This window comes from Oncorhynchus tshawytscha, unplaced genomic scaffold (genome assembly GCF_018296145.1).
Source record: "Oncorhynchus tshawytscha isolate Ot180627B unplaced genomic scaffold, Otsh_v2.0 Un_contig_8108_pilon_pilon, whole genome shotgun sequence".
Classification (NCBI taxonomy): Eukaryota; Metazoa; Chordata; class Actinopteri; order Salmoniformes; family Salmonidae; genus Oncorhynchus; species Oncorhynchus tshawytscha.
Genome location: NW_024609136.1, coordinates 89,141 through 112,705, shown reverse-complemented (window position 1 = coordinate 112,705; position 23,565 = coordinate 89,141). Strand labels below are relative to the sequence as shown.

The window sequence follows — 23,565 nt, the reverse complement described above, 5'->3', positions numbered from 1 at the left end:
CCTAAGGACTGTTCTTTCCTTTTCAGACTTTGAAAGGGATTTTTGTTGAAATGGTCATGCTGTGAAAAAAAATGGGCTATAATCAGATTCTTATGAGGTTTTTAGTCTTATTTTAGGGTTAGGATAATGTTGTGGTTAGGGTTAAGATAAGGTTGTGGTTATGGTAATGTTGTGGTTAGGGTTAAGATAATGTTGTGGTTATGGTAATGTTGTGGTTAGGGTTAAGATAAGGTTGTGGTTATGGTAATGTTGTGGTTAGGGTTAAGATAAGGTTGTGGTTATGGTAATGTTGTGGTTAGGGTTAAGATAAGGTTGTGGTTATGGTAATGTTGTGGTTAGGGTTAAGATAAGGTTGTGGTTATGGTAATGTTGTGGTTAGGGTTAAGATAAGGTTGTGGTTATGGTAATGTTGTGTTAGGTTAAGATAAGGTTGTTAAATTGTGGTTAGGTTGTGGTTATAAGGTTAATAAGTTGTGGTTATGGTAGGGTTAAGATAAGGTTGTGGTTATGATAATGTTGTGGTTAGGGTTGGGATAAGTTTGTGTTTAGGGTTCGGATAAGGTTGTGGTTAGGGTTAGGATAAGGTTGTGGTTATGGTAATGTTGTGGTTAGGGTTGGGATAAGGTTGTGGTTAGGATAAGGTTGTGGTTATGGTAATGTTGTGGTTAAGGTAATGTTGTAGTTAGGGTTTGGGTAAGGTTGTGGTTAGATTAGATTAGGCAGCCTACTGGTGATAAGGAAAGCCTCATACTTCAGTTGTTTGTAGCATGGTCAGATGGTGAGGCTCTCCAGACAGACTGCTACATAGCGGGAGATTTGGTTCTGGGTTCCAAACCAACATATTTCTCTGCATTTCTCCTGTCCCCCCATCCCTCCCTCTCTCTTCAGGTTTCAACGTGAATCACTTGGATATTGCCCCCCGCTATGCCAGCATTTTGATGGGCATTTCCAACGGAGTGGGCACCTTGTCGGGAATGGTGTGCCCTCTTATAGTGGGCGCCATGACCAAACACAAGGTACCAAGACACAGCGCTCTGTTCAATCAAACTGGCATTACATTTAACCAGTTACATGGAGGGGAATCACTAAGACACACAGAGCTCTGTTCAATCAAACTGGCATTACATTTAGCCAGTTACATGGAGGGGAATCACTAAGACACACAGAGCTCTGTTCAATCAAACTGGCATTACATTTAGCCAGTTACATGGAGGAGAAGTTTCCCAGACACAGATTATGCCTAGTCCTGGACTAACATGTAGGCAGGTCCCGGATCTATCTCTGCTTTACCTACTTCATTGTCATTGTCAAGACAATTCCATGAGTTGTCGGCAAGACAGCAGAAAAAGACTGAAATGAACTTTCAATGGACATGATTTAGTGAGAATGGTTTTTCCTCCAGGACAAGGCATTAGGTCTGATCATAAACTGCTTGTAAACTATTCAACTGTCCAGAATTTGTCAACATGATGGTTCTAACATGTTTCTATTTCCATAATTCCCGATCTTAAAACCTCTTCTCTCTCTCTCTCAGTCGCGTGAAGATTGGCAGGGTGTCTTCCTCATTGCTTCAGTTGTTCACTATGGTGGAGTGATTTTCTATGGTATGTGTTTATGTGTTGGTTCCTGTGTGAAGCTCCAGTCAGTCCTTCAATGAACCTATAGTTCAGGGAGTCTTTGTGAATTTTATGCAAATGTTTAATTTCATCAACAAACCACGTGTGAGGGGTTTCTAAATCACATGACTCCTATGTGAATCGCAAATAAATGATGTGTAAAATACTGGGAATCCAGTGCCAATTTAGCGTGAACCACAAATGAATCGACTGTGGCTCATGTAAATCACCAATATACGAATGAATGCAACTTGAGTTCTGCTGAAATCGCATTTGAATCCAAGATGAATGACTGATGTATATCCTTCACCAAATCAATCATGTGTGAACCCTAAAGGAAATTCAGACTGAATTCAATTAAAAATCATGTTTGAAACCAATTGTGTGAATTCAATCACAATTGAGAATGTGATTACTTATATTTGAATTCACTTTGCCACATAAAGTATTAATCACATCGTAGCAAAAGGTTTCGCTAACCTTTCTAATTGGACAAGCTCAGTTAGTCCCTTTCTGTTTCCATCAGTTTTCTTCTAATTGGTGCCTTATGAATAGACCGAGGTGTGAATCTAATGTGACCCAAACCTCATTCTGAAATATCCTCCTGGCTCTTTCCCAGGAATCTTTGCGTCAGGGGAGAAGCAGCCGTGGGCGGACCAGGAGGACACCAGCGATGAGAAGTGTGGCATCATCGATGAGGACGAACTGGCCAATGAGACGGAAGAGATGTACCGCACTGGCGGAGGGGGGCAGTACGGAGCCATGAGCCAGCCAACAGCGGGCCCCAACGGAGGAGGGGGTGCTGGAGGAGGGGCAGGGTGGGTCCAGGACTGGGAGAAGACGGAGGAATATGTTCAACCTCCGGGATACAACCAGTAACTCTACGGAGTGGAGAGAGAGAGGGAGCTCACATAATGCCCTATTCAGACTTGAGATAAATTGACTAAACATGGACCTTAGTCTAAAAAGGCTGACTTAAGTCCATGTTAAGTATACTGTACCTTTCTCAAGTCTGAAGAGAGGGGAGATAGGGAAGAGAGAGAGGTGAAATAAGAAAGGGCAGATGTTTTGGCAAATGACATGTAAGTGAGGGAAGATAGAGGGTTAGCAAATTGTCATAGGTGTGTTTTTGTATATACGTACATTTACACATGTGGGACATTATATGAATTGTATGCATTTGTATAAGTGTGTGTGTGTGCGTGTGCGCGCGTGCGTGTGTGCGTGCGTGCGTGTGTGTGCGTGCGTGCATGAACATTTTGCCTGTTGAACCTGAAACTCTTATTGGGTCACTGTTGCTCACTCATCAGTTGAGTTTAATTTACATGTCATTTACTTTCAAACGAATAATTCTCCATGAGCTGTCACTTTGTGAGTGTCTCTGGAAATCAAATGTAAGTGTCTCATTTATGAAAAGCTTGTTGTTTTTTAGCAAAGGGTGGTATGGATGACTGCGACTCAGCCCAATGCTTATTTTCAATTGCTACTGGCCTATGTTGCACACAGCAGTCCAATGTTTCGAGCATCGGCAAAGTGGGCATTATATCCATGAGAAAGGGCCATGAGTTACTCCACTGAATCCTGTCAGAGAGCAGTTAAATGGTGCTCCAGAATTCTGTCATTATTGTCATATTACCCTCTCAGTATTTTAGGCATTTTGCCAAAATCACTGAATGCACTTATATGTAGAAGTCAATATTTACTGTATGTAGGTTACTGTTCCTTTCTATATACGTTTCTATGTATTAGACAGTACTCTCCCGAAGTGTGTGTGTGTGTGTGTGTGTGTGTGTGTGTGTGTGTGTGTGTGTGTGTGTGTGTGTGTGTGTGTGTGTGTGTGTGTGTGTGTGTGTGTGTGTGTGTTTAACTATACTAACTAGTAAACAAACAAAAATTTGACCAACTGGTGACATTTTGTTGATCCCCATAAGATCAAATGCTGTTTCTAGGGGGTTTAGGGGTAAGGTTAGAGTTAGAGTTCGTGTTAGGGTTAAACTTAGGGTTAGGGTTAGGTTAGGGTTAAAAATAGGATTTTGAATGGGACTGAACTGTATGTCCCCACAAGGTTAGCTGTGTGTGTGTGTGTGTGTGTGTGTGTGTGTGTGTGTGTGTGTGTGTGTGTGTGTGTGTGTGTGTGTGTGTGTGTGTGTGTGTGTGTGTGTGTGTGTGTGTGTGTGTGTGTGTGTCGGGTGCAGGTGCTGGAACATTGTGCGGTGAGCATGCTGTAATGATGGTTTCATGGGTGCAGTGAGTGCACCACACAACGTGTCCACGTGTGACAAGAGAAGTAATGATGACTTAGGATGTTAATGTGTGAACACACGCTGCTTTATTATTTCATTTGATGAAACTTGTCGGCCTGTTAGTGAATGACTGACTGTTGGTGAATTGTGTGTTACCCTTTTGTGCAGTGATGGAAAACATGTGCGGTTGCCATTGCACCACGTCGTGCAATGTGTGTCTAGTACTGGTCTTTAGCAATATGAATTGTATCTTCAGGTGTGTGTGTTCTGTCATACTATACAGTGTATGTGTGCGAGGCTAAGGGGGACTGTATGCTTTACGTGTCCTGAACAGAACATTTGAGCAACCAATCCTGGACTTGTTACTATAGTTGTGTTGTTGTTGTTGTTTTTCTGTTGATTTCTTTTGTCTCTTGGATTCTTACTTTCCTGTTTCCATGTTCTCCTCCGTCTTGTTGAAACGTACCTGTGGGGAAACAACATGTAAAAACACATACAGACATATACATACAAAAACACACAACAAATATGACATGTATGAAATATGTATATGTGTAAAATAAAAGGTGTATATAAAATGGTGTCATCGTTATTAGTCATATAGCATATATACATATATATAAAATGGTGTCATCGTTATTAGTCATATAGCATATATACATATATATAAAATGGTGTCATCGTTATTAGTCATATAGCATATATACATATATATAAAATGGTGTCATCGTTATTAGTCATATAGCATATATACATATATATAAAATGGTCTCATCGTTATTAGTCATATAGCATATATACATATATATAAAATGGTCTCATCGTTATTACACCCCTGTTGTCATTACTGTTTACAATCGATCCATAGTTCTGTTTTTATCCCTTTCTAAGTTTACAATAGCATATTGGTTACAGTAGTCATATAGCACTGGTACATTTTAGTAAATACAGCGATTGGTATTGTAAGAGCACAAGGAATTTGTAACTTTTTACATAATATTCACATTCATATTCCCAATGTTCTCTCTCTCTCTCTCTCTCTCTCTCTCTCTCCTCCATGACAGATGGATGCTGGATTATCTCTGTGATTTTAGGCAAAGATTAGTGAGAAGAGCAGATGCACTCAGTAGGAGAGAGAGAGAGAGAGAAATGGGGCAGGATGCAGGGGATTGGCTGTAGCCTAGGTTATGGCAGGGAGGTGAGGGGGAGACTGGTGTGTGTGTGTGTGTGTGTGTGTGTGTGTGTGTGTGTGTGTGTGTGTGTGTGTGTGTGTGTGTGTGTGTGTGTGTGTGTGTGTGTGTGTGTGTGTGCTTCCCTAAATCCTTAGTGAGCTGTAACACAGTTTGATCCATCACTGTCAGGGTTCCACTACTGACCTTTACAGCACCAATCCTCTAACGAATGCAGTTCGATACTTACAGCAAACCCAATAGAGATGAAGGTATTCCAGTTTTATTTCCCAATATTATCCTCAACCAATTTGTCAGTTTGAATATCGTTTTTTAGGGAAACCCCATGAAATTGGGCCATCAACCTTGTGCTTGAAACGTGTCAATCGCGTGCAATGAACAAAGCGATCTTGACTGTGTGTCTGTTTTTCACAGACATCTAAATACTGTATATTTTGGTCGGGAGCGGTTAGCTCTTTTTACAGCCTTTCGGTTGGTTAGCCGCTAGTACAGTGATTCCATCTAGTGGTCAAATTATCTCCGCACACTCAACAACCCAAATAATCGAGCCAATCAGACTCGAGTGCGCTCTTTCCAAACCTCACTGCAGCAATGTCTTTGATTGGTTAATCTTCGTACAAAGGCGGGACTATCAAGGCGTTGAGAGCATGCGATTTATTTTTTCGGACACGACCAATGAGGCTTTCAGTCGGTTCCTGATTGGTCAGTTTCTGATTTGAAGGCGGGTATAACCGGAAGTAGAATGAAAGCCCCATTCTGGTTAGGTTACTCTACTGTCTGTCTACTTCACCACAATGGTATTGGCTGTTAAATCAATACCATTGATTGCGTTTGCCGTGAAAGCCTTACCCCTTTTCAACCACAATGGAGTCTAGAGAGATTTACTCCCCTACTACTAATTCTTACCTTTAAATTAATTCGAGTTATATTCAGCCTATATTTCCCGTTCATTGCCAAACAGTGATTTGACATATTTGTGGCTCAATTGCGGCAAAAATTGCAGTTTCTAAAAGCATATATTTGTTCTTAGCTGGCTTCAATCAGGAAATTGTTTCAGGCTATGTAGCACTAATCTCATTTTGTCATTCAAACGCTGCATTTTTGTTTGGTGAAAAACGACCAACCAAATTAAGGTAAGCGCTCTGATTTTTGTCATTTTCCTCATGCAATAGGCCCACATTATTATCGCAGAAATGCAGTGATTGTATTATGCCTAGTGTGTCATATACCGCAGTCTGTCAGTTATGCTATGCTAGCTAACGTTAGCCCCCATACAAATCTGGGTCAAATTAGAGCCGGCCTCTTTGCTAGTAGATACCAGCATATTTTTGTAATGACCGCGAATAAAGATTGATATCCTGCAATGATCAGACAATTCTCCGGGCCGTGGGCTATTCCAAATCACTGAAAAAAGCATATTATATGAACTTGTTGTTGGCTGTACTGTAGACACCACAGGTTTCCTCGTGCCTTTGTCTTACTAATGCATTGTTTTCAATTGAAATAGTATACAGAGCGTTTGCCTTTGGGGGATGCTCCTCACTCAAAAGGGGTCCCCCAAGTGTACAGAAATATTGTCTAGAATGTACCTAATTAGACAGAAAGACGAACACCTCATCACACTTGAACAGAAAGTATATAATTTGCCTAAAATGTAGGACTTGTTTGTTTCAGAAATGAGTTAATGTATAATATTGTTATGAATTTGGGGACACAAACCTTGATCTAGAGACTGTCAAGTCAACACCTTAACCATTATGCCAAGAGGTCAGAATGTCTTGTTGAGGTTTGGTTAAGGTCTCTACATTACCACGTTCCTTCAGGAGAGTGTGACCCACGCTTCTCTATACCAAGTTGCTCAGGTGTACACCCCTCTCAGATGGCCTCACGGGTGCCATCCCACATCTGACACCAGTGTAGCCAATTTTGAGGGGGTAGCCCCGACCAGAACTCGAATCTGGGTCCAGCTACTGTAAAGCCCAACACATGAATCATTACGGCAGGAGGTCCAAGTCTCTTTGAGGTCATTGGGTTAAGGTCTCTACAGTGAACCATACAGTCAGGTGTAAATCTGACAGGCACACACACAATTACACACACAGACATTTCAGAACTTTTTACAAGTAAGAAAGCAACTAGTACTTAAATCAGTTAACCCACTGTTCCTAGGCCGTCATTGAAAATAAGAATTTGTTCTTAACTTACTTGCCTGGTTAAATAAAGGTGTAAAAAATGTTTTTTTTATAAAAATGAATGTACATGGATTCAACATTAAAAGCTACAATATGTAACTTTTTGGGTGACCCAACAATGTATATAGAAATGGGAGTTATAGGTCTGTCATTCTATGTGCTATTAAAGATGCAATATGCAGGAATCGCTCCGCCATTTTCTGGTTGCTAAAATTCTAAATAGTTTCCCTAATTTCAGTTAATGTGACAAAACAAGCCGTCATTGTGTAGAGAAGATAGAGATATATAGATAGAGATAGTGTAGTGTAGAGAAGATAGAGATATATAGATAGAGATAGTGTAGTGTAGAGAAGATAGAGATATATAGATAGAGATAGTATAGTGTAGAGATATATAGATAGAGATAGTATAGTGTAGAGATATATAGATAGAGATAGTATAGTGTAGAGATATATAGATAGAGATAGTATAGTGTAGAGATATATAGATAGAGATAGTATAGTGTAGAGATATATAGATAGAGATAGTATAGTGTAGAGATATATAGATAGAGATAGTATAGTGTAGAGATAGATAGAGATAGTATAGATAGATAGATAGTATAGTGTAGAGATAGAGATATAGATAGAGATAGTATAGTGTAGAGATATATAGATAGAGATAGTATAGTGTAGAGATATATAGATAGAGATAGTATAGTGTAGAGATATATAGATAGAGATAGTATAGTGTAGAGATATATAGATAGAGATAGTATAGTGTAGAGATATATAGATAGAGATAGTATAGTGTAGAGATATATAGATAGAGATAGTATAGTGTAGAGATATATAGATAGAGATAGTATAGTGTAGAGATATATAGATAGAGATAGTATAGTGTAGAGATATATAGATAGAGATAGTATAGTGTAGAGATAGATAGATAGAGATAGTATAGTGTAGAGATATATAGATAGAGATAGTATAGTGTAGAGATATATAGATAGAGATAGTATAGTGTAGAGATATATAGATAGAGATAGTATAGTGTAGAGATATATAGATAGAGATAGTATAGTGTAGAGATATATAGATAGAGATAGTATAGTGTAGATAGAGTATAGTGTAGATATATAGATAGAGATAGAGATAGTATAGTGTAGAGATATATAGATAGAGATAGTATAGTGTAGAGATATAGTAGATAGAGATAGTATAGTGTAGAGATATATAGATAGAGATAGTATAGTGTAGAGATATATAGATAGAGATAGTATAGTGTAGAGATATATAGATAGAGATAGTATAGTGTAGAGATGTATAGATAGAGATAGTATAGTGTAGAGAAGATAGAGATGTATAGATAGAGATAGTATAGTGTAGAGAAGATAGAGATATAGATAGAGATAGTATAGTGTAGAGAAGATAGAGATGTATAGATAGAGATAGTATAGTGTAGAGAAGATAGAGATATATAGATAGAGATAGTATAGTGTAGAGATATAGATATAGTATAGTGTAGAGATATATAGATAGAGATAGTATAGTGTAGAGATATATAGATAGAGATAGTATAGTGTAGAGATATATAGATAGAGATAGTAGATATAGATAGAGATAGTATAGTGTAGAGATATATAGATAGAGATATATAGATAGAGATATATAGATAGAGATAGTATAGTGTAGAGATATATAGATAGAGATAGTATAGTGTAGAGATATATAGATAGAGATAGTATAGTGTAGAGATATATAGATAGAGATAGTATAGTGTAGAGATATATAGATAGAGATAGTATAGTGTAGAGATATATAGATAGAGATAGTATAGTGTAGAGATATATAGATAGAGATAGTATAGTGTAGAGATATATAGATAGAGATAGTATAGTGTAGAGATATATAGATAGAGATAGTATAGTGTAGAGATATATAGATAGAGATAGTATAGTGTAGAGATATATAGATAGAGATAGTATAGTGTAGAGATATATAGATAGAGATAGTATAGTGTAGAGATATATAGATAGAGATAGTATAGTGTAGAGATATATAGATAGAGATAGTATAGTGTAGAGATATATAGATAGAGATAGTATAGTGTAGAGATAGAGATAGTATAGTGTAGAGAAGATAGAGATGTATAGATATATAGATAGAGATAGTATAGTGTAGAGATATATAGATAGAGATAGTATAGTGTAGAGATATATAGATAGAGATAGTATAGTGATAGAGATAGTATAGAGATATATAGATAGAGATAGTATAGTGTAGAGATATATAGATAGAGATAGTATAGTGTAGAGATATATAGATAGAGATAGTATAGTGTAGAGATATATAGATAGAGATAGTATAGTGTAGAGATATATAGATAGAGATAGTATAGTGTAGAGAAGATAGAGATATAGAGATAGAGATAGTATAGTGTAGAGATAGATAGAGATAGTATAGTGTAGAGAAGATAGAGATATATAGATAGAGATAGTATAGTGTAGAGAAGATAGAGATATATAGATAGAGATAGTATAGTGTAGAGAAGATAGAGATATATAGATAGAGATAGTATAGTGTAGAGAAGATAGAGATAGAGATATATAGATAGAGATAGTATAGTGTAGAGAAGATAGAGATAGTATAGTGTAGAGAACCATTGTACCATCTAAACCTCTGTGAAATATATTTTCCATAAACAAAAATATTGTATTTTCTATTACAAAAAATATTGTATTTTCAGCTGTTTTGAAGCTGGTGTAAGAAACCAAAAGAAGCAGAAACAAAACATAACATAAGAACGGGAAGCATAGTAATAGCTTACATAGAACAGATCTACCACGTAGACTTGCTTTCAATGAGAAGGACAGATCTATAACACACATTTCTATGTGAAGCTTTAATGGAAACACGTGTTTCTCTTTCTCCCGCTCTCTCTAGGCATGACTGAGTATAAGCTTGTTGTGGTGGGTGCTGGAGGTGTTGGGAAGAGTGCCTTAACTATCCAGCTCATCCAGAATCACTTTGTGGATGAATATGACCCCACCATCGAGGTGAGTTGCAGGTGTTTGTCTCTCTGTGACTCTTATTAAAGGGCAACTCCGCCACTTTTCCCCTTATATCTCCAGCACCAAACCAGTGTCTGCATATATGAAAATGGCACGTTGTTATGATCTGTAGTTAAAAAGTATAAGAAGGGTTTCTAAAAAAAATGCTTCTGTGACATCACAGGGTAGAATTAAAAGTAAGAGAAACTGATTTTCAAAAACTACAATGAGTTTCTAGCCAAAGGGATGCTATTTCTTGCTCCCCCCATCAACGTGAATGTCAGTGTTTGAAAATATATATCTTTTTTTTTTTTACTTTGATGTCATTTAAAAATGATTTATCTTTTTTTTAATGTAGAAATGAGCCGTTTCCACAGATGTAGACACTGGTTTGGTGATGGAAATAATGAATAGGAGGTTAGAAAGTTGTGGAGTTGCCATTTAATAGTAAGTTAATTCAATTGAAATTGTCTGCTTCAAACGTAGCAACCCACTATATGGAGTCTATGTAGATTCTATTCTATAATATCTATCCACAGTCCCCTGATCATTAGGATAAGTGTTGCCGCTAGCTAAACGGTTAGAATGATTTACAGAGTGGTTCTGTAAGCTATGAGGGTGGCAAAGGGGAGGGGTTATTACTTTCCAAACATTGTTACCATAATACTTTCCAATCCATTCAGATTCACACCAGTACCTATGGGTAGGTGGTAGGAGTCTATTAGAAATTGGCACCTGTTGTCTCTGGATAATGTTCATTTGGGCAGCGGTTCCCAAATCCAGTCCTCGAGTACGCCCAACAGTACACGTTTTTATTGTAGCCCCGGAGAAGCACACCTGTTTCTAACTAGTCATCAGGCCCTCAATGAGTTGAATCGGGTCTGTTTGTCCGGGGCTACAAAAATGTGTTCTGCTGTGGGTTTCTCCGGGACAGGAGTTGGGACCCACTGCATTAGAGCAACAGAAAAAAATAGTTTTGCAATGGAAAACAAAAATAAACATTTTCTCATTGGACAAGTCCACGTAGTCCCTTCCTGTTTCTGCTTGTTTCCTTCCATTTGGTGCCTAATGAACACACCCCTATTTTAGGACTTGTACTAGGTTGAATATATCCAGGTTAGCAAAACCTAATAATTCCATGTGGAAGCTTCTGAAAATAGATTCCCAGCGGTGTTGCTTATTAGCATCGCTGGTCCCATTGTTTTGAATTCCTCATTTATGCTAAGAGTTCTAGGATATTAAGCTTAAGCTTTATGTTCAATCTAGGACTCGTACAGGAAGCAGGTGGTGATTGACGGAGAGACGTGTCTGCTGGACATCCTGGACACAGCAGGTCAGGAGGAGTACAGCGCCATGAGGGACCAGTACATGAGGACAGGGGAAGGCTTCCTTTGTGTGTTCGCCATCAACAACATCAAGTCCTTTGAGGATGTTCACCTGTACAGGTACTGACTGTCTGTCACAGTGACTGCTGTCCGACACCTGGAGTGTATTCATTATTAGCAGACCGTAGTGAAACATTTGGCCTGTTTGTGAAAAGTTTTGCAACGGAAACCGTTTACACTAGGAAGCAAACAGAAGGAAACTGGGAGGGACCTACTTGAATTTGTCCAATATAAACTCTAGTTTCCATTGCAAAATGGTTTCCGTTTGGAGTAAACTATTTCCGTTGCAAAATGTTCCGCAACAGACCAAAGGTTTTGCTACGGTCCTCAACTACTGAACACAACTCTGTGGAGTCATTATGATGTTCCGTTAGCATTCTTTTCCCTGTTGTCAGACTCCGTTAGGCATCACGCCCCAATTAAGGCCCAACTCTAAATGTGGAACAACAGCTAAACAGAGTTCCCACTACTTGGTTTGCTTTAAGTAGCTTGGTCACCAAAATCAGAAAAGCAATCAAAAAAATTGTTTACCTTTGATCTTCGGATGTTTTCACACGAGACTCCCAGTTACACAACAAATGTTCCGTTTGTTCCATAAAGATTATATTTATACCCAAAATACCTCCGTTTGTTTGTCGCGTTATGTTCAGAAATCCACAGGAAAGAGCGGTCACGACAACGCAGAGGTATATTCCAAATAGTCTCCATAATGTCCACAGTAACATGTCAAATGTTTTTTATAATCAATCCTCATGTTTTTAAAATATATATTTGATAATATATCAACCGAGTGTGTAGGTTTTTCAATAACAGCGGGAGGAACAATGGCGGCTTTACTCACTTGCGCAAAACTCACTCTGAGAGCCCCCACATATCCACTTACGCAATGTGATCCTTCACGCTCATCTTTCAAAATAAAAGCCTGAAACTATGTCTAAAGACTGTTGACACCTTAGGGAAGCCATAGAAAGGGGAATCTGGTTGACATCCCTTTAAATGGAGGATAGGGATGCATAGGAACGGAGAGATTTCAAAATAAGAGGCACTTCCTGATTGGATTTTCCTCAGGCTTTCGCCTGCTATATCAGTTCTGTAAGACTCACAGACAATATTTTTACAGTTTTGGAAACTTTAGAGTTTTCCATCCTAATCTGATTCTAGTTTCTGGGGCTGAGAAATAGGCCGTTTCAAATGGGTATGTTTTTTTAGCCAAAAACTAAAATACTGCCCCCTACACGCAAAAGGTTAAAGCTGAGGGATGGGACTGGATATCTGTAGCCACTCAAATGTATAGATGGCTCTATGAATGCAAGAACTGACGGCCCATGAAGTCAACGTGATCATTTGAACCATGTGGGTTCCCGTCCGGCCAGGCGGACATGGAGGAACTGCGTTGTCACTGACAATGGAGACGATGCTTTGGAAGTATATTTAGATGTTCTTTTTGTCATGTCCATTTGTTTGGCACATGACTCTACCTCTTGGTCCTATTCTTCCTTTCCACTTCTCACTCCTTTTTTCTCCTCCTCAGAGAACAGATCAACAGGGTGAAGGACAGTGACAGTGTGCCTATGGTGCTGGTGGGGAACAAGAGTGACCTGGGGAGTCGGAGCGTGGAGAGCAGGCAGGCTCAGGAGCTGGCCCGCGGCTATGGTGTGCCCTTCGTGGAGACCTCTGCCAAAACCAGACAGGTGGGTTTTCTAGCCAGGGGAGCGACACGGGGGAGCGACACGGGGGAGCAGTAGGAATGGACCAGCTACACTGGAAGCAGAACTTTTAGCAGCACGTGATCCACTTCATCACGTGTTCACAGGCGGGAATGTTGAAATAGAACCAGACGCTGAGCAGCGCCTCGCTCTCCTACTTCTCACACTGCAGAGATGATACATCCATTGTAGCAGGCCTGTTAGGCCTCAAACTGGACAAATCTAAACAAACTTTATTTGTCATGTGCCGAATACAAGTGTAGACCTTACCGTGAAATGCTTACTTACAAGCCTTTAACCAACAGTCCAGTTCAAGAAAAGTTAAGAAAATATTTACCAAATAAACTAAAGTTTAAAAAATGTATACAAAGTAACACTATAACATAACAATAACGAGGCTATATAAAGGGGGTACCGGTACCGAGTCAGTGTGCGGGTGTACAGGTTAGAGGTCATTTGTACATGTAGGTAGTCCTGTGGCCATTTGATGAATTGTTCAGCAGTTTTATGGCTTGTGGGTAGAAGCTGTTAAGGAGTGTTTTGGTCCTAAACAGGGAGGGTCAGAGGAGATGTGTTGTCCTGACAGACACCTGTGTCTTAACTGTTGTGTGTATCATTTGAATAAACTCAACAGACTCACTAAAGGTATTGGATAACATAACACATTTATACACAGCCGTCATGTCAGTATTTGAGGGCACAAATGGGATAACTTTGATATGGGATACATTCAGGTAGCACTCTTCTATTCTACTCGTTTGTTCTGTTTTTGAGTCGACTGAAGGCGACCAGGCTGCATTCCATCACGCTTCATTGGAGTGTAAGGTTTCTCCTTTCTGTGTCTTTGTTTCAGGGCGTGGAGGAGGCGTTCTACTCTCTAGTCAGAGAGATCAGGAGGTATAAGGAAACCAACCGCAGCAACAAGAAGAGCAAGAAAAGCACTCAGAGACGTTGCACCATTCTATAACACCACACACACACTGCACACTGCACATAGCCCATAACCCCCCCCCACACACTGCACATAGCCCATAACCCCCCACACACTGCAGTTCCTTTACCACATGGGAGACGTAAACCTCTCGTATTGACAGGTGATCTGGAATGGTGAACGCATCAAGTTCCACTTTCTGTCATTAGTGTCGTTACCGTAGTAACGGAAACTTCACTTCCTGTTGCTTCTCATTGGCTGCTCCATTAGAATTGTGACTTCAGTTTATCCACGTTGTTTTCTGACAATTGTAACAAGAAAGTAGAAGTTGTAGCATTGAAGAGGGGATTTATAGACTGGGTTTAAAGCCGCCATCTTCGGTTGGTTTAAATGTGAACGTCACTTTACTGCCCCTAGTGGTAAATATCTGAGGAGTAATTAATTGATTAATTGATGGTGCAAGTCTCATAGCTACACATTCCAAATGATCATTTTGTTTATTTTTTTTACCCTAAGGGGGGAAAAAAATATTTTTGGTCTTTGCCAACATGTTCTGCATTGCAAGAAGCCAGTGTAGGCTAGCTGTTCTTGCATTCCAAGGTAGTTTTCTCTTCAGTATTTACACAAGTGGCAATCTCTGTTATTCTTTTTTTAAACGATTCAGCAGGGTTGTAATAGAGAAGGTATTTTGGTCCTCACTCTCACTTTCTGTATTTAAAAAAAATCCAATCACAGAGTCGAAGGCCACAACTCACTATTGTGTCATTAGGCAGCGTTTACATGGGCAGCTCAATTGGGATTTTTTTTTCTTTTTTCTCCCAATTATTGGCAAAAGAGATGATCTGATTGGTCAAAAGACCAGTTAGTGAGGAAAATATCAGAATTAGGCTGCCTGTGTGAACATGGCCTTATACTGTTGCCATTTCTATAGGATCATGTCTAATTATTTAGGCTAGCTGTTCAGTGTCCTAGCTTGAAGTCCATTAAAGTTGTGCACATGAACATGTCCATTGTGACTTCTGATCGCCAGATTCCATTTTGATGTCCGTCGTCTGGTATTATTTCAGATACAAATTCTGTATGTGTTCCAATGTCCATGCTAGCATACTCCTTAGTGCATGCACAATAGTTTCATGCTAAGTGGCATGGTGGTTTAGTGGTCAGGAATTTGAGCTGAATGATCTCAAAACTCAATCGGCCTTTGCAAATGAGTAATGTGTAATTTGCTAATATCTCTAGCTGTACATTGTTAATAGCTGAAGCCAGGGACTTTTCCCCAAGAGGTTGAAATGGAACGTGTCAGAGAAAACGTGGAGATGGAAACAGCGTTCATTCTGTACCATGTATTTCAATCTGCAACATTTTAATTATTTCAGTCCGCAGGTATCTGAAGTGTTAGACAAGAGCATCGGGGGACAGAAACAGGTATTTACACACTGAAAGGTGTCAGACCAACACTTTGAGTGAAAACATGCTGTTTTATTGGTTGGAATTATGCTAAATGTGGTCATTGGACACTTTCTAGTCTCATCCCAAACGACTGATGTAATATGTGGGCTGAGGTGAACCCACAATGACCCTGGTGTTGCCAGCAGGATGAGCAGAGGAAGAATCCCCCTAAAGATGCAGTAGTTACTGAGTGTAACCTATAGGTGTCTATGGTAGTGTTACATTGCCCAGGCCGGTGCAACAGTACCATTGTTTTAATAGTGTTACTCAACTCTCCGGGAGTGTAGTCTCATCGCCCCCCTGTTGCACATATTTGTTATAGCCCAGCACTAACACACTTGACACAACTTCTCAAGAGCTTGTTGATCGTTGCAGCAGTTGTGCTACTGTAGTGCTGGACTAAAGTAAACAATTGTGCAACCCTTAGGGTCCTCAAACTCAACTCTGGACCTCAAAGCCGGTTCTACTGCAATTTTTCATTGTTGCTCTCTAATCAGGGCCTGATTTAGACCTGGGACACCAGGAGGGTGCAACTAATTCCGGTAGAACAGGAAACCAGCAGGCTCTGGACCTCGTAGGGTAAGGGTTGAGTACCCCCTGCCCTAGGGGGACCTGTGATGGAGTTGAGCAACACTGCTAGAATACATTCCACTTTGAGAGACAGCATACCGCCAGTTACTGAGTTGTACCGCCAGTTACTGGGTCGTACCACTCCTTCATACTCCTGGTCTAGTCACGTTAAGGTTGTTTCATAAATAAAGTGGCTTTTGGCTATTTGGACTTGTGTGTCTTTGTTTGTGGTGGAAACAAGTTGAATAGAAAGCCACTTATGGGCCGTCCTTTCTGTCAATCAGCTGGTATCAGCTACATTTCTGCCTTTACTAGACTAGGGATGTTTTTATATGAATGCTTCCGCTCCGTGGTTGAGATCAATTGACACCCTTTATGGTGCTTTGAGATTTATTTTAAACTGCAAAACCCTTACGCACCACTGTACTTTATACCAGGGTTGGCTGGCCTTCTCTAGTCACCAGTAAGCTCAGTCACTGGTATACTTTTATTTACAAAGCCGTTTTGGGTTTACTACCATTTTATTTGGGCATTTTTATTGTTCCGAAATGTAGTGGGTATTCTTTGTTCGCAGGACTTTATCCTGCTAACTGTTCCAAATGTCCAAACTGAATTTGGTAAAAGGGCTTTTATATACTCTGCGCCATCGTCTTGGAACGCCTTACAAAATACTTTTCAACTGGAAGAACTTGTCCCATTAAATCACTGATGAAGAATGTTGACTGACAGGTCAGGGAATCATTGTTTTTAATTTGCTGTTTTATGATTTTGTTATACTCTTGTGGATTCTTTGGTTTTTACGAGATGACTTGTAGTTTTGCATGTTGTCTGTCTGTGTAATTGTGTAATGACTTGGTGCTGCCGATCTTGGCCAGGACGCTCTTGAAAAATATATTTCAAATCTCAATGAGCCCTTCCTGGTTAAATAAAATATATCAGTAAGCAGGATCAAATGGAGGGAGACCGCCCTCTAGTGGCACAATGGCTCTGCTTCTCTAGACGGAGTATCTGAGCGGAGCAAGGAGCGAGATTCCCGAAACCTGGATCGTCTGCCTTCTCGCCCGCTTCAATAACGCTCCCAGTAGCGCTCAGTACATGTTGGGCCCAACATGTATTTGTAGGCTACTTGTGTGCTGCTTTAGCCCTTTGCTTTAGCAACTGTCATGGAGTTCACGAAATATTTTCATAAAGAAACTGATCAAACGCACAGGTGCTAAAGCAAGGTGAGGACCAAGAGCAAGAGAGTGCTGTGACTTAGAATGAAATATAAATGAAACAAATGACTTAATGCCTTTGAAAAGTATGATGGTGTACTTACTACGTGCACATGCTAAAAGAAAGGAACGAGTTGGGTAGATAACTGTCATTGTAGCAAAATATTTATAAACTAAAATTAAGATCTCTTAAACGTTTAGTTCGTTTTTGTTCTATTTATACAATAGCCCTGGCATATTCCCACGTTCAATTAGCTTTCCGTTTTGAATGAGTTATTTTGCCTAAAAACCTTTTAGGTCTACCTATAGAAATACAAATATACAACTCTAAATTTGATCATTTAAAAATTATACCCTTTTTAATAATTTTCAAAGGGTTACATGGTGTTCACTTCTAACCCTATTTATGTTGAGGACACAGGCATAGGGTCTTCTTCAGGCATAGGGTCTTCTTCAGGCGTAGGGTCTTCTTCAGGCATAGGGTCTTCTTCAGGCATAGGGTCTTCTTCAGGCGTAGGGTCTTCTTCAGGCGTAGGGTCTTCTTCAGGCGTCAGGCTTTAAACTTCAGGCGTAGGGTCTTCTTCAGGCGTAGGGTCTTCTTCAGGCGTAGGGTCTCTTCAGGCGTAGGGTCTTCTTCAGGCGTAGGGTCTTCAGGCGTAGGGTCTTCTTCAGGCGTAGGGTCTTCAGGCGTAGGGTCTTCAGGCGTAGGGTCTTCAGGCGTTCTTCTGGCGTACTTCTTCAGGCGTAGGGTCTTCTTCAGGCGTAGGGTCTTCAGGCGTAGGGTCTTCTTCAGGCGTAGGGTCTTCAGGCAGTAGGGTCTTCAGGCGTAGGGTCTTCAGAGGCGTAAAGGGTCTTCTTCAGGCGTCTTCTTCACGTAGGGTCTTCAGGCATGTAGGGTCTTCAGGACATTGTCCTTTTTAACAGAGGGTCTGTAGTTCAGGCGTCAAGGCGTAAAGTCTTCAGGCGTAGGGTCTGGAGAGAGTCAGGACATGTAGGGTCTTCAACAGGCCATAACACTGTAGTAAAGGTATTCAGGACAATAGACCATCTTCTTCAGGCGTAAAGGTCTTAGTCTCAGGACAGCAGACCATTCTGAAAGGAGAGAGAGAACCAGATGTCACTTTAAACTTGGGGAACATGTGCACACTTTGGGAGAAAGGAAATATTATTGTGACTAACTCGTAAATCATCAAAGTTCTTTTCAAGGGAGAAACTTACAGCCAGAGTGTCATACTCAGGAGACATTGTCCTTTTATTCAGAGTCATGTACGTGTCATCAGACTGTGTGTGTCAGTTTACCACAAGGTACCATCTGTGCCTCCCCGATAAAGTTCATTCCTCTTGGGGTTTTCCTGGAGAGAGTGACAGATGACATGTAGCAGTCCCAGGTCAACAGGCCATAACACTGTACTGTAAGTAGTCTCAGGACAACAGACCATAACACTGTAAAGTAAAGGTAATGTAGTCTCAGGACAACAGACCATAACACTGTAGAGTAAAGGTCATGTAGTCAGGACAACAGACCATAACACTGTAGTAAAGGTCATCAGGACAACAGACCATAACACTGTAGAGTAAAGGTCATGTAGTAGGACAACAGACCATCACTGTAGAGTAAAGGTCATGTAGTAGTCTCAGGACAACAGACCATAACACTGTAGAGTAAAGGTCATGTAGTAGTCTCAGGACAACAGACCATAACACTGTAGAAAGTAAAGGACAACAGACCATAACACTGTAGTAAAGTCATGTAGTAGTCAGGACAACAGACCATAACACTGTAGAGTAAAGGTCATGTAGTAGTCTCAGGACAACAGACCATAACACTGGACAACAGACCATAACACTGTAGAGTAAAGGTGCATGTAGTCTCACACTGTAGAGTAAAGGTAGAGTAAAGGTCATGTAGTAGTCTCAGGACAACAGACCATAACACTGTAGAGTAAAGGTCATGTAGTAGTCTCAGGACAACAGACCATAACACTGTAGAGTAAAGGTCATGTAGTAGTCTCAGGACAACAGACCATAACACTGTAGAGTAAAGGTCATGTAGTAGTCTCAGGACAACAGACCATAACACTGTAGAGTAAAGGTCATGTAGTAGTCTCAGGACATTTATTTTAAATGCCATAATTTCCTAACTGGATTCTAAATACTTCGCCTCTTAGAAGCACAATAAGCTGTTCAATGAAATGCTATGTCTTTAAAACATAGGTATCCTAATGGCAGGGTTGGGATCAATTCCATTCCAGTCATTTCAGGAAGTAAACTGAAATTTCAATACTTTTCAATTAGGAACATTTGAAATTGGAATTTGGTTTACTTTCTGAATTGACTGGAATTTAAGTGGAATTGACCCCAACCCTGGTATCTTAATGGACTCACCTCTTCTTCAGTGTGCCATAGACGATGACTAGCAGAGCTCCAGCTACCAACACAGCCACCACCCCCACAACGGGAGCCCAGGGAAACACTGGTTTACCTGGGAGAGGACGAATGACCAGATAAAGACACATATACTCACATCAGAACATTTAACCTACAACCCTGGTGAAGGTGACCACCTACAGAAGTTGACTAGTTGAGACCAGCCCACTAGGCCAAATATAAACCAGCATATCTGACAACTTAATAATCATCATGTAGAACGGCCCAATAGGAGAAATATAAACCAGCCCATCTGACATTTGCCCGACCTACAGTATGGCCGGTCTATTCTGCCTTAATTAAATGGATATCTTACCTGCTACACTGAGATGCACAGGTGCAGAGTCAAGTGGTCCGTATTGATTCTCAGCCTTACAGAAGTACTGCCCACTGTCCTCATTGCTGATGTTAAGGATGATGTAACTCTGCCCTGATCCTGTTTCTGAGAACCCCGTCTGTTCTTCATTCTTCTTGTACCAGGTGTATTTGTCCACTGGTGGCTTGGCATCACTGCTGCAGGTCAGAGTCACTGATCTGCCCTCCACTATTTCACCAGAGGGACTAACTGACACTGAGGTGTTCTTTGGGAAGTCTGGAGGAGAAAATGAAGAGAGTTTGTGACATCTAGATTAACACCCACAGCTCATGTTGTGGTGACATTGAGCTGTTCATGGCATGTTATTTAGCACATGCTGACTGGGGTCCTTCCACTCCAGAGGGCTTTACTACGAAGCAGGGTCAATGAGTTAGCCAGCTAACTAAATATTCTAAAATAATGTTTTATTCATAGACAACAAGCTTAAAATGACATGGTCTAATTGACTGAACAACCAAAAACACACATTGAAGTTTAGCTTTCTTAATGAATCAGAAAATCAATGGTTATTTCTAGTTGTTTATCAAAGTTAGCTGTAGTATACCCCTTTGTTGTTTTTCAAGCTAATGCTAAGATGTAGGTCAGTAAACAAAGCCATATTTGGGTTGCTGACTCTCAGAACTAATAGATGATTTGCTAGTGACATAAACAGATGAAATTAATACATTTCTAATATCCTCTCTATACACTACTTACATCCCACTACAAGGATCACTGCCGGACCAGGGGAATCCTCTCTGCCGCTCACCGCACAGGAGTAGCTGCCTGCATCTTCCCTGCCTACCGGGTCTAGTTCCAGGTAGTTGGCCATAACCTTGACCTTGTTGGTGTAGTTCAAAGGCTGTTTGTCCCTGTACCAGGTGTAGGTGGGATTTTCACTCAAGAAGCAGGAGCCACAGGTAAGATCTGCCCACTCGCCGTCCAAAGCTAGGTCAGGGGTCAAATCAACATGGAGCCCTGGGTAGAGTGGGGGTCATTTTAATTTGAGTTTTGATTTGATTTCAAACAAAATAGCTTTATTAGATCAAGTCAAACCCAGGAAAAGAACAGACAGTAACATAAAGAATAATACATTCTCCTCCCAAAGCTTCTACAAGATTCTCCTATTTTATTGTTTCTTAAAATTACAGATGAAACCAATGTTTTTTTCAATGTGAGTAATCTGCTGACGGATGATGGACAGTGGAGATGATTGTCCGTCTAAAAGATGCATATGCTTTTCAAAAAGAATAGAGGACCAAGTCACTCTTCATATAATTAATTAACATGCCTTTATTAGTATGTCATGTTCAATGGAAACAGAGTTGAAAAACGCTTACGCGTTTCGGCTGCATGGCCTTCGTCAGGGGGGACAAAGAAGTGATAATACAATGTCCTCTTTTGAACAACTTTTTCCCCCCAAAAATAAGCTGTTCAAAAGAGGGCATTGTATTATCATTTATTTCCCTGACGAAGTCCATGCAGCTGAAACGCGTTGGAGTTTTTAACTTTGTTTTATATGAAGTGCCTTGGTCCTCCTTTCTTTTTGATGACCAATTCACCCCTTTTACCAAAGAGCACCTTCTATCTACCAACATCTACTATTGTGTACTTTAGTAGCGCTTCCCTTCTATTTCTATGTACAGGCTTTTGTCTGCCTTTGTGAAGACTTTGTGCATATGCAACTCGTCCAAAAATAGCTGAGTTGAACATTGACGGACAACGATTTTATCCATATTCATGTGGATGAATTCATGCCGTGGCCTTACCTGTCACATTTAACCTGACTCCTGGATTCCCCATCCATCCCCCAGGATTGACGTCAGTCCCAAACAGGAAGCTGTAGGTTCCTGAATCGCTCTCTCTCAGGTCTGTGATTCTCAGTGTACAGAGTTGGTTACTGTCCCCTAGATACTCCACACGGCCTTTGTACTCAGGGTTCAAATTCAGATCCAGAGACTCAGCACCAGGCACTTGACCTTTGAACCAGAAAGCTGTTGTGACTTTGTGACCCTTGGGAAATGTGTAAGAGCAGGGCATGGTCACAGAAGAGCCCTCTAAGGAGCAGACTCTCCTGGGAGTGTAAGTCACACTCCCGTTGTCCTGACCCAGACACCCTGAAACATAGGTCACACATCAGGATGCTGAATCGTAATTCCATCATTAATGAATTGATACTGAAGATGGTCACACTCTATATACTATGAGAGGTCAACCTCTTGTGCTGAATGTGTTTTTTACTGACAAACTAAAGGAGAAGTTCCAAGAAGTAAGAAGTACATTTGTGGTGTTGAAATCTATTCTAGGAGAGTTCCAAGTGTTAGAGAAAAAACACCAAAGGAGAAGTACTGTGAGGTTTAGTTGTCAACTGGAAACTGTACGCACCCTATTTTCCCTGTATGACTGTACACTACTATATGCTCAACAACGTCATAAATTCAGATAATTCCTTTTCAGGAGGTAAACAAACAAATACAACTAAAATAATATTTAATCTCATCCAGTTTACCTGTAGTCATGAGCAGGATGATTACCAGGTTGGAGTACCAGGTAACCAGGTTACCAGGTTGGAGTACCAGGTAACCAGGTAACCAGGTTACCAGGTTGGAGTACCAGGTAACCAGGTTACCAAGTTGGAGATATCCAAGACCCTGCAGAGAAACAAGATGAAGAAGAAGAGGATTTCAAAAGCATCATTATCATCATCATGACAGAACATACTTCATGTACAGTATACTAACCAGTCAACATCATCATCATGACAGAACATACTTCATGTACAGTATACTAACCAGTCAACATCATCATCATGACAGAACATACTTCATGTACAGTATACTAACCAGTCAACATCATCATCATGACAGAACATACTTCATGTACAGTATACTAACCAGTCAACATCATCATCATGACAGAACATACTTCATGTACAGTATACTAACCAGTCAACATCATGACAGAACATACTTAATGTACAGTATACTAACCAGTCAACACAGAACATACATGACAGAACATACTTCATGTACAGTATACTAACCAGTCATCATCATGACAGAACATACTTCATGTACAGTATACTAACCAGTCAACATCATCATCATGACAGAACATACAGAACATACTTCATGTACAGTATACTAACCAGTCAACATCATCATCATGACAGAACATACTTCATGTACAGTATACTAACCAGTCAACATCATCATCATGACAGAACATACTTCATGTACAGTATACTAACCAGTCAACA

General features: G+C 40.2%; 3 protein-coding genes across 3 annotated transcripts; 2 read left to right on the top strand and 1 right to left on the bottom strand.

The window, feature by feature from the left end:
* Nucleotides 1-537: 537 nt before the first annotated feature.
* LOC121838694 (vesicular glutamate transporter 1-like) lies at nucleotides 538-2,660 on the top strand. Its single transcript, XM_042314303.1, has 3 exons — nucleotides 538-1,016; nucleotides 1,535-1,604; nucleotides 2,236-2,660. Exons 1-3 carry the CDS (start codon nucleotides 939-941, stop codon nucleotides 2,493-2,495), a joined length of 408 nt encoding a protein of 135 aa, XP_042170237.1. The 5' UTR covers nucleotides 538-938; the 3' UTR covers nucleotides 2,496-2,660.
* A 3,209-nt stretch (nucleotides 2,661-5,869) lies between these two features.
* On the top strand, nucleotides 5,870-16,514 carry zgc:55558. The gene is made up of 5 exons (XM_042314302.1): nucleotides 5,870-6,182; nucleotides 10,163-10,275; nucleotides 11,536-11,714; nucleotides 13,186-13,345; nucleotides 14,214-16,514. The coding sequence occupies exons 2-5, from the start codon at nucleotides 10,165-10,167 to the stop codon at nucleotides 14,325-14,327; spliced, it is 564 nt and encodes a 187-aa protein (XP_042170236.1). The 5' UTR covers nucleotides 5,870-6,182; nucleotides 10,163-10,164; the 3' UTR covers nucleotides 14,328-16,514.
* A 2,234-nt stretch (nucleotides 16,515-18,748) lies between these two features.
* On the bottom strand, nucleotides 18,749-22,968 carry LOC112244005 (basigin). Its single transcript, XM_042314304.1, has 6 exons — nucleotides 22,816-22,968; nucleotides 22,076-22,423; nucleotides 21,024-21,284; nucleotides 20,268-20,543; nucleotides 19,910-20,006; nucleotides 18,749-18,876 (listed from the first exon to the last, which is right to left on the bottom strand). Exons 1-6 carry the CDS (start codon nucleotides 22,823-22,825, stop codon nucleotides 18,801-18,803), a joined length of 1,068 nt encoding a protein of 355 aa, XP_042170238.1. The 5' UTR covers nucleotides 22,826-22,968; the 3' UTR covers nucleotides 18,749-18,800.
* Nucleotides 22,969-23,565: the final 597 nt, after the last annotated feature.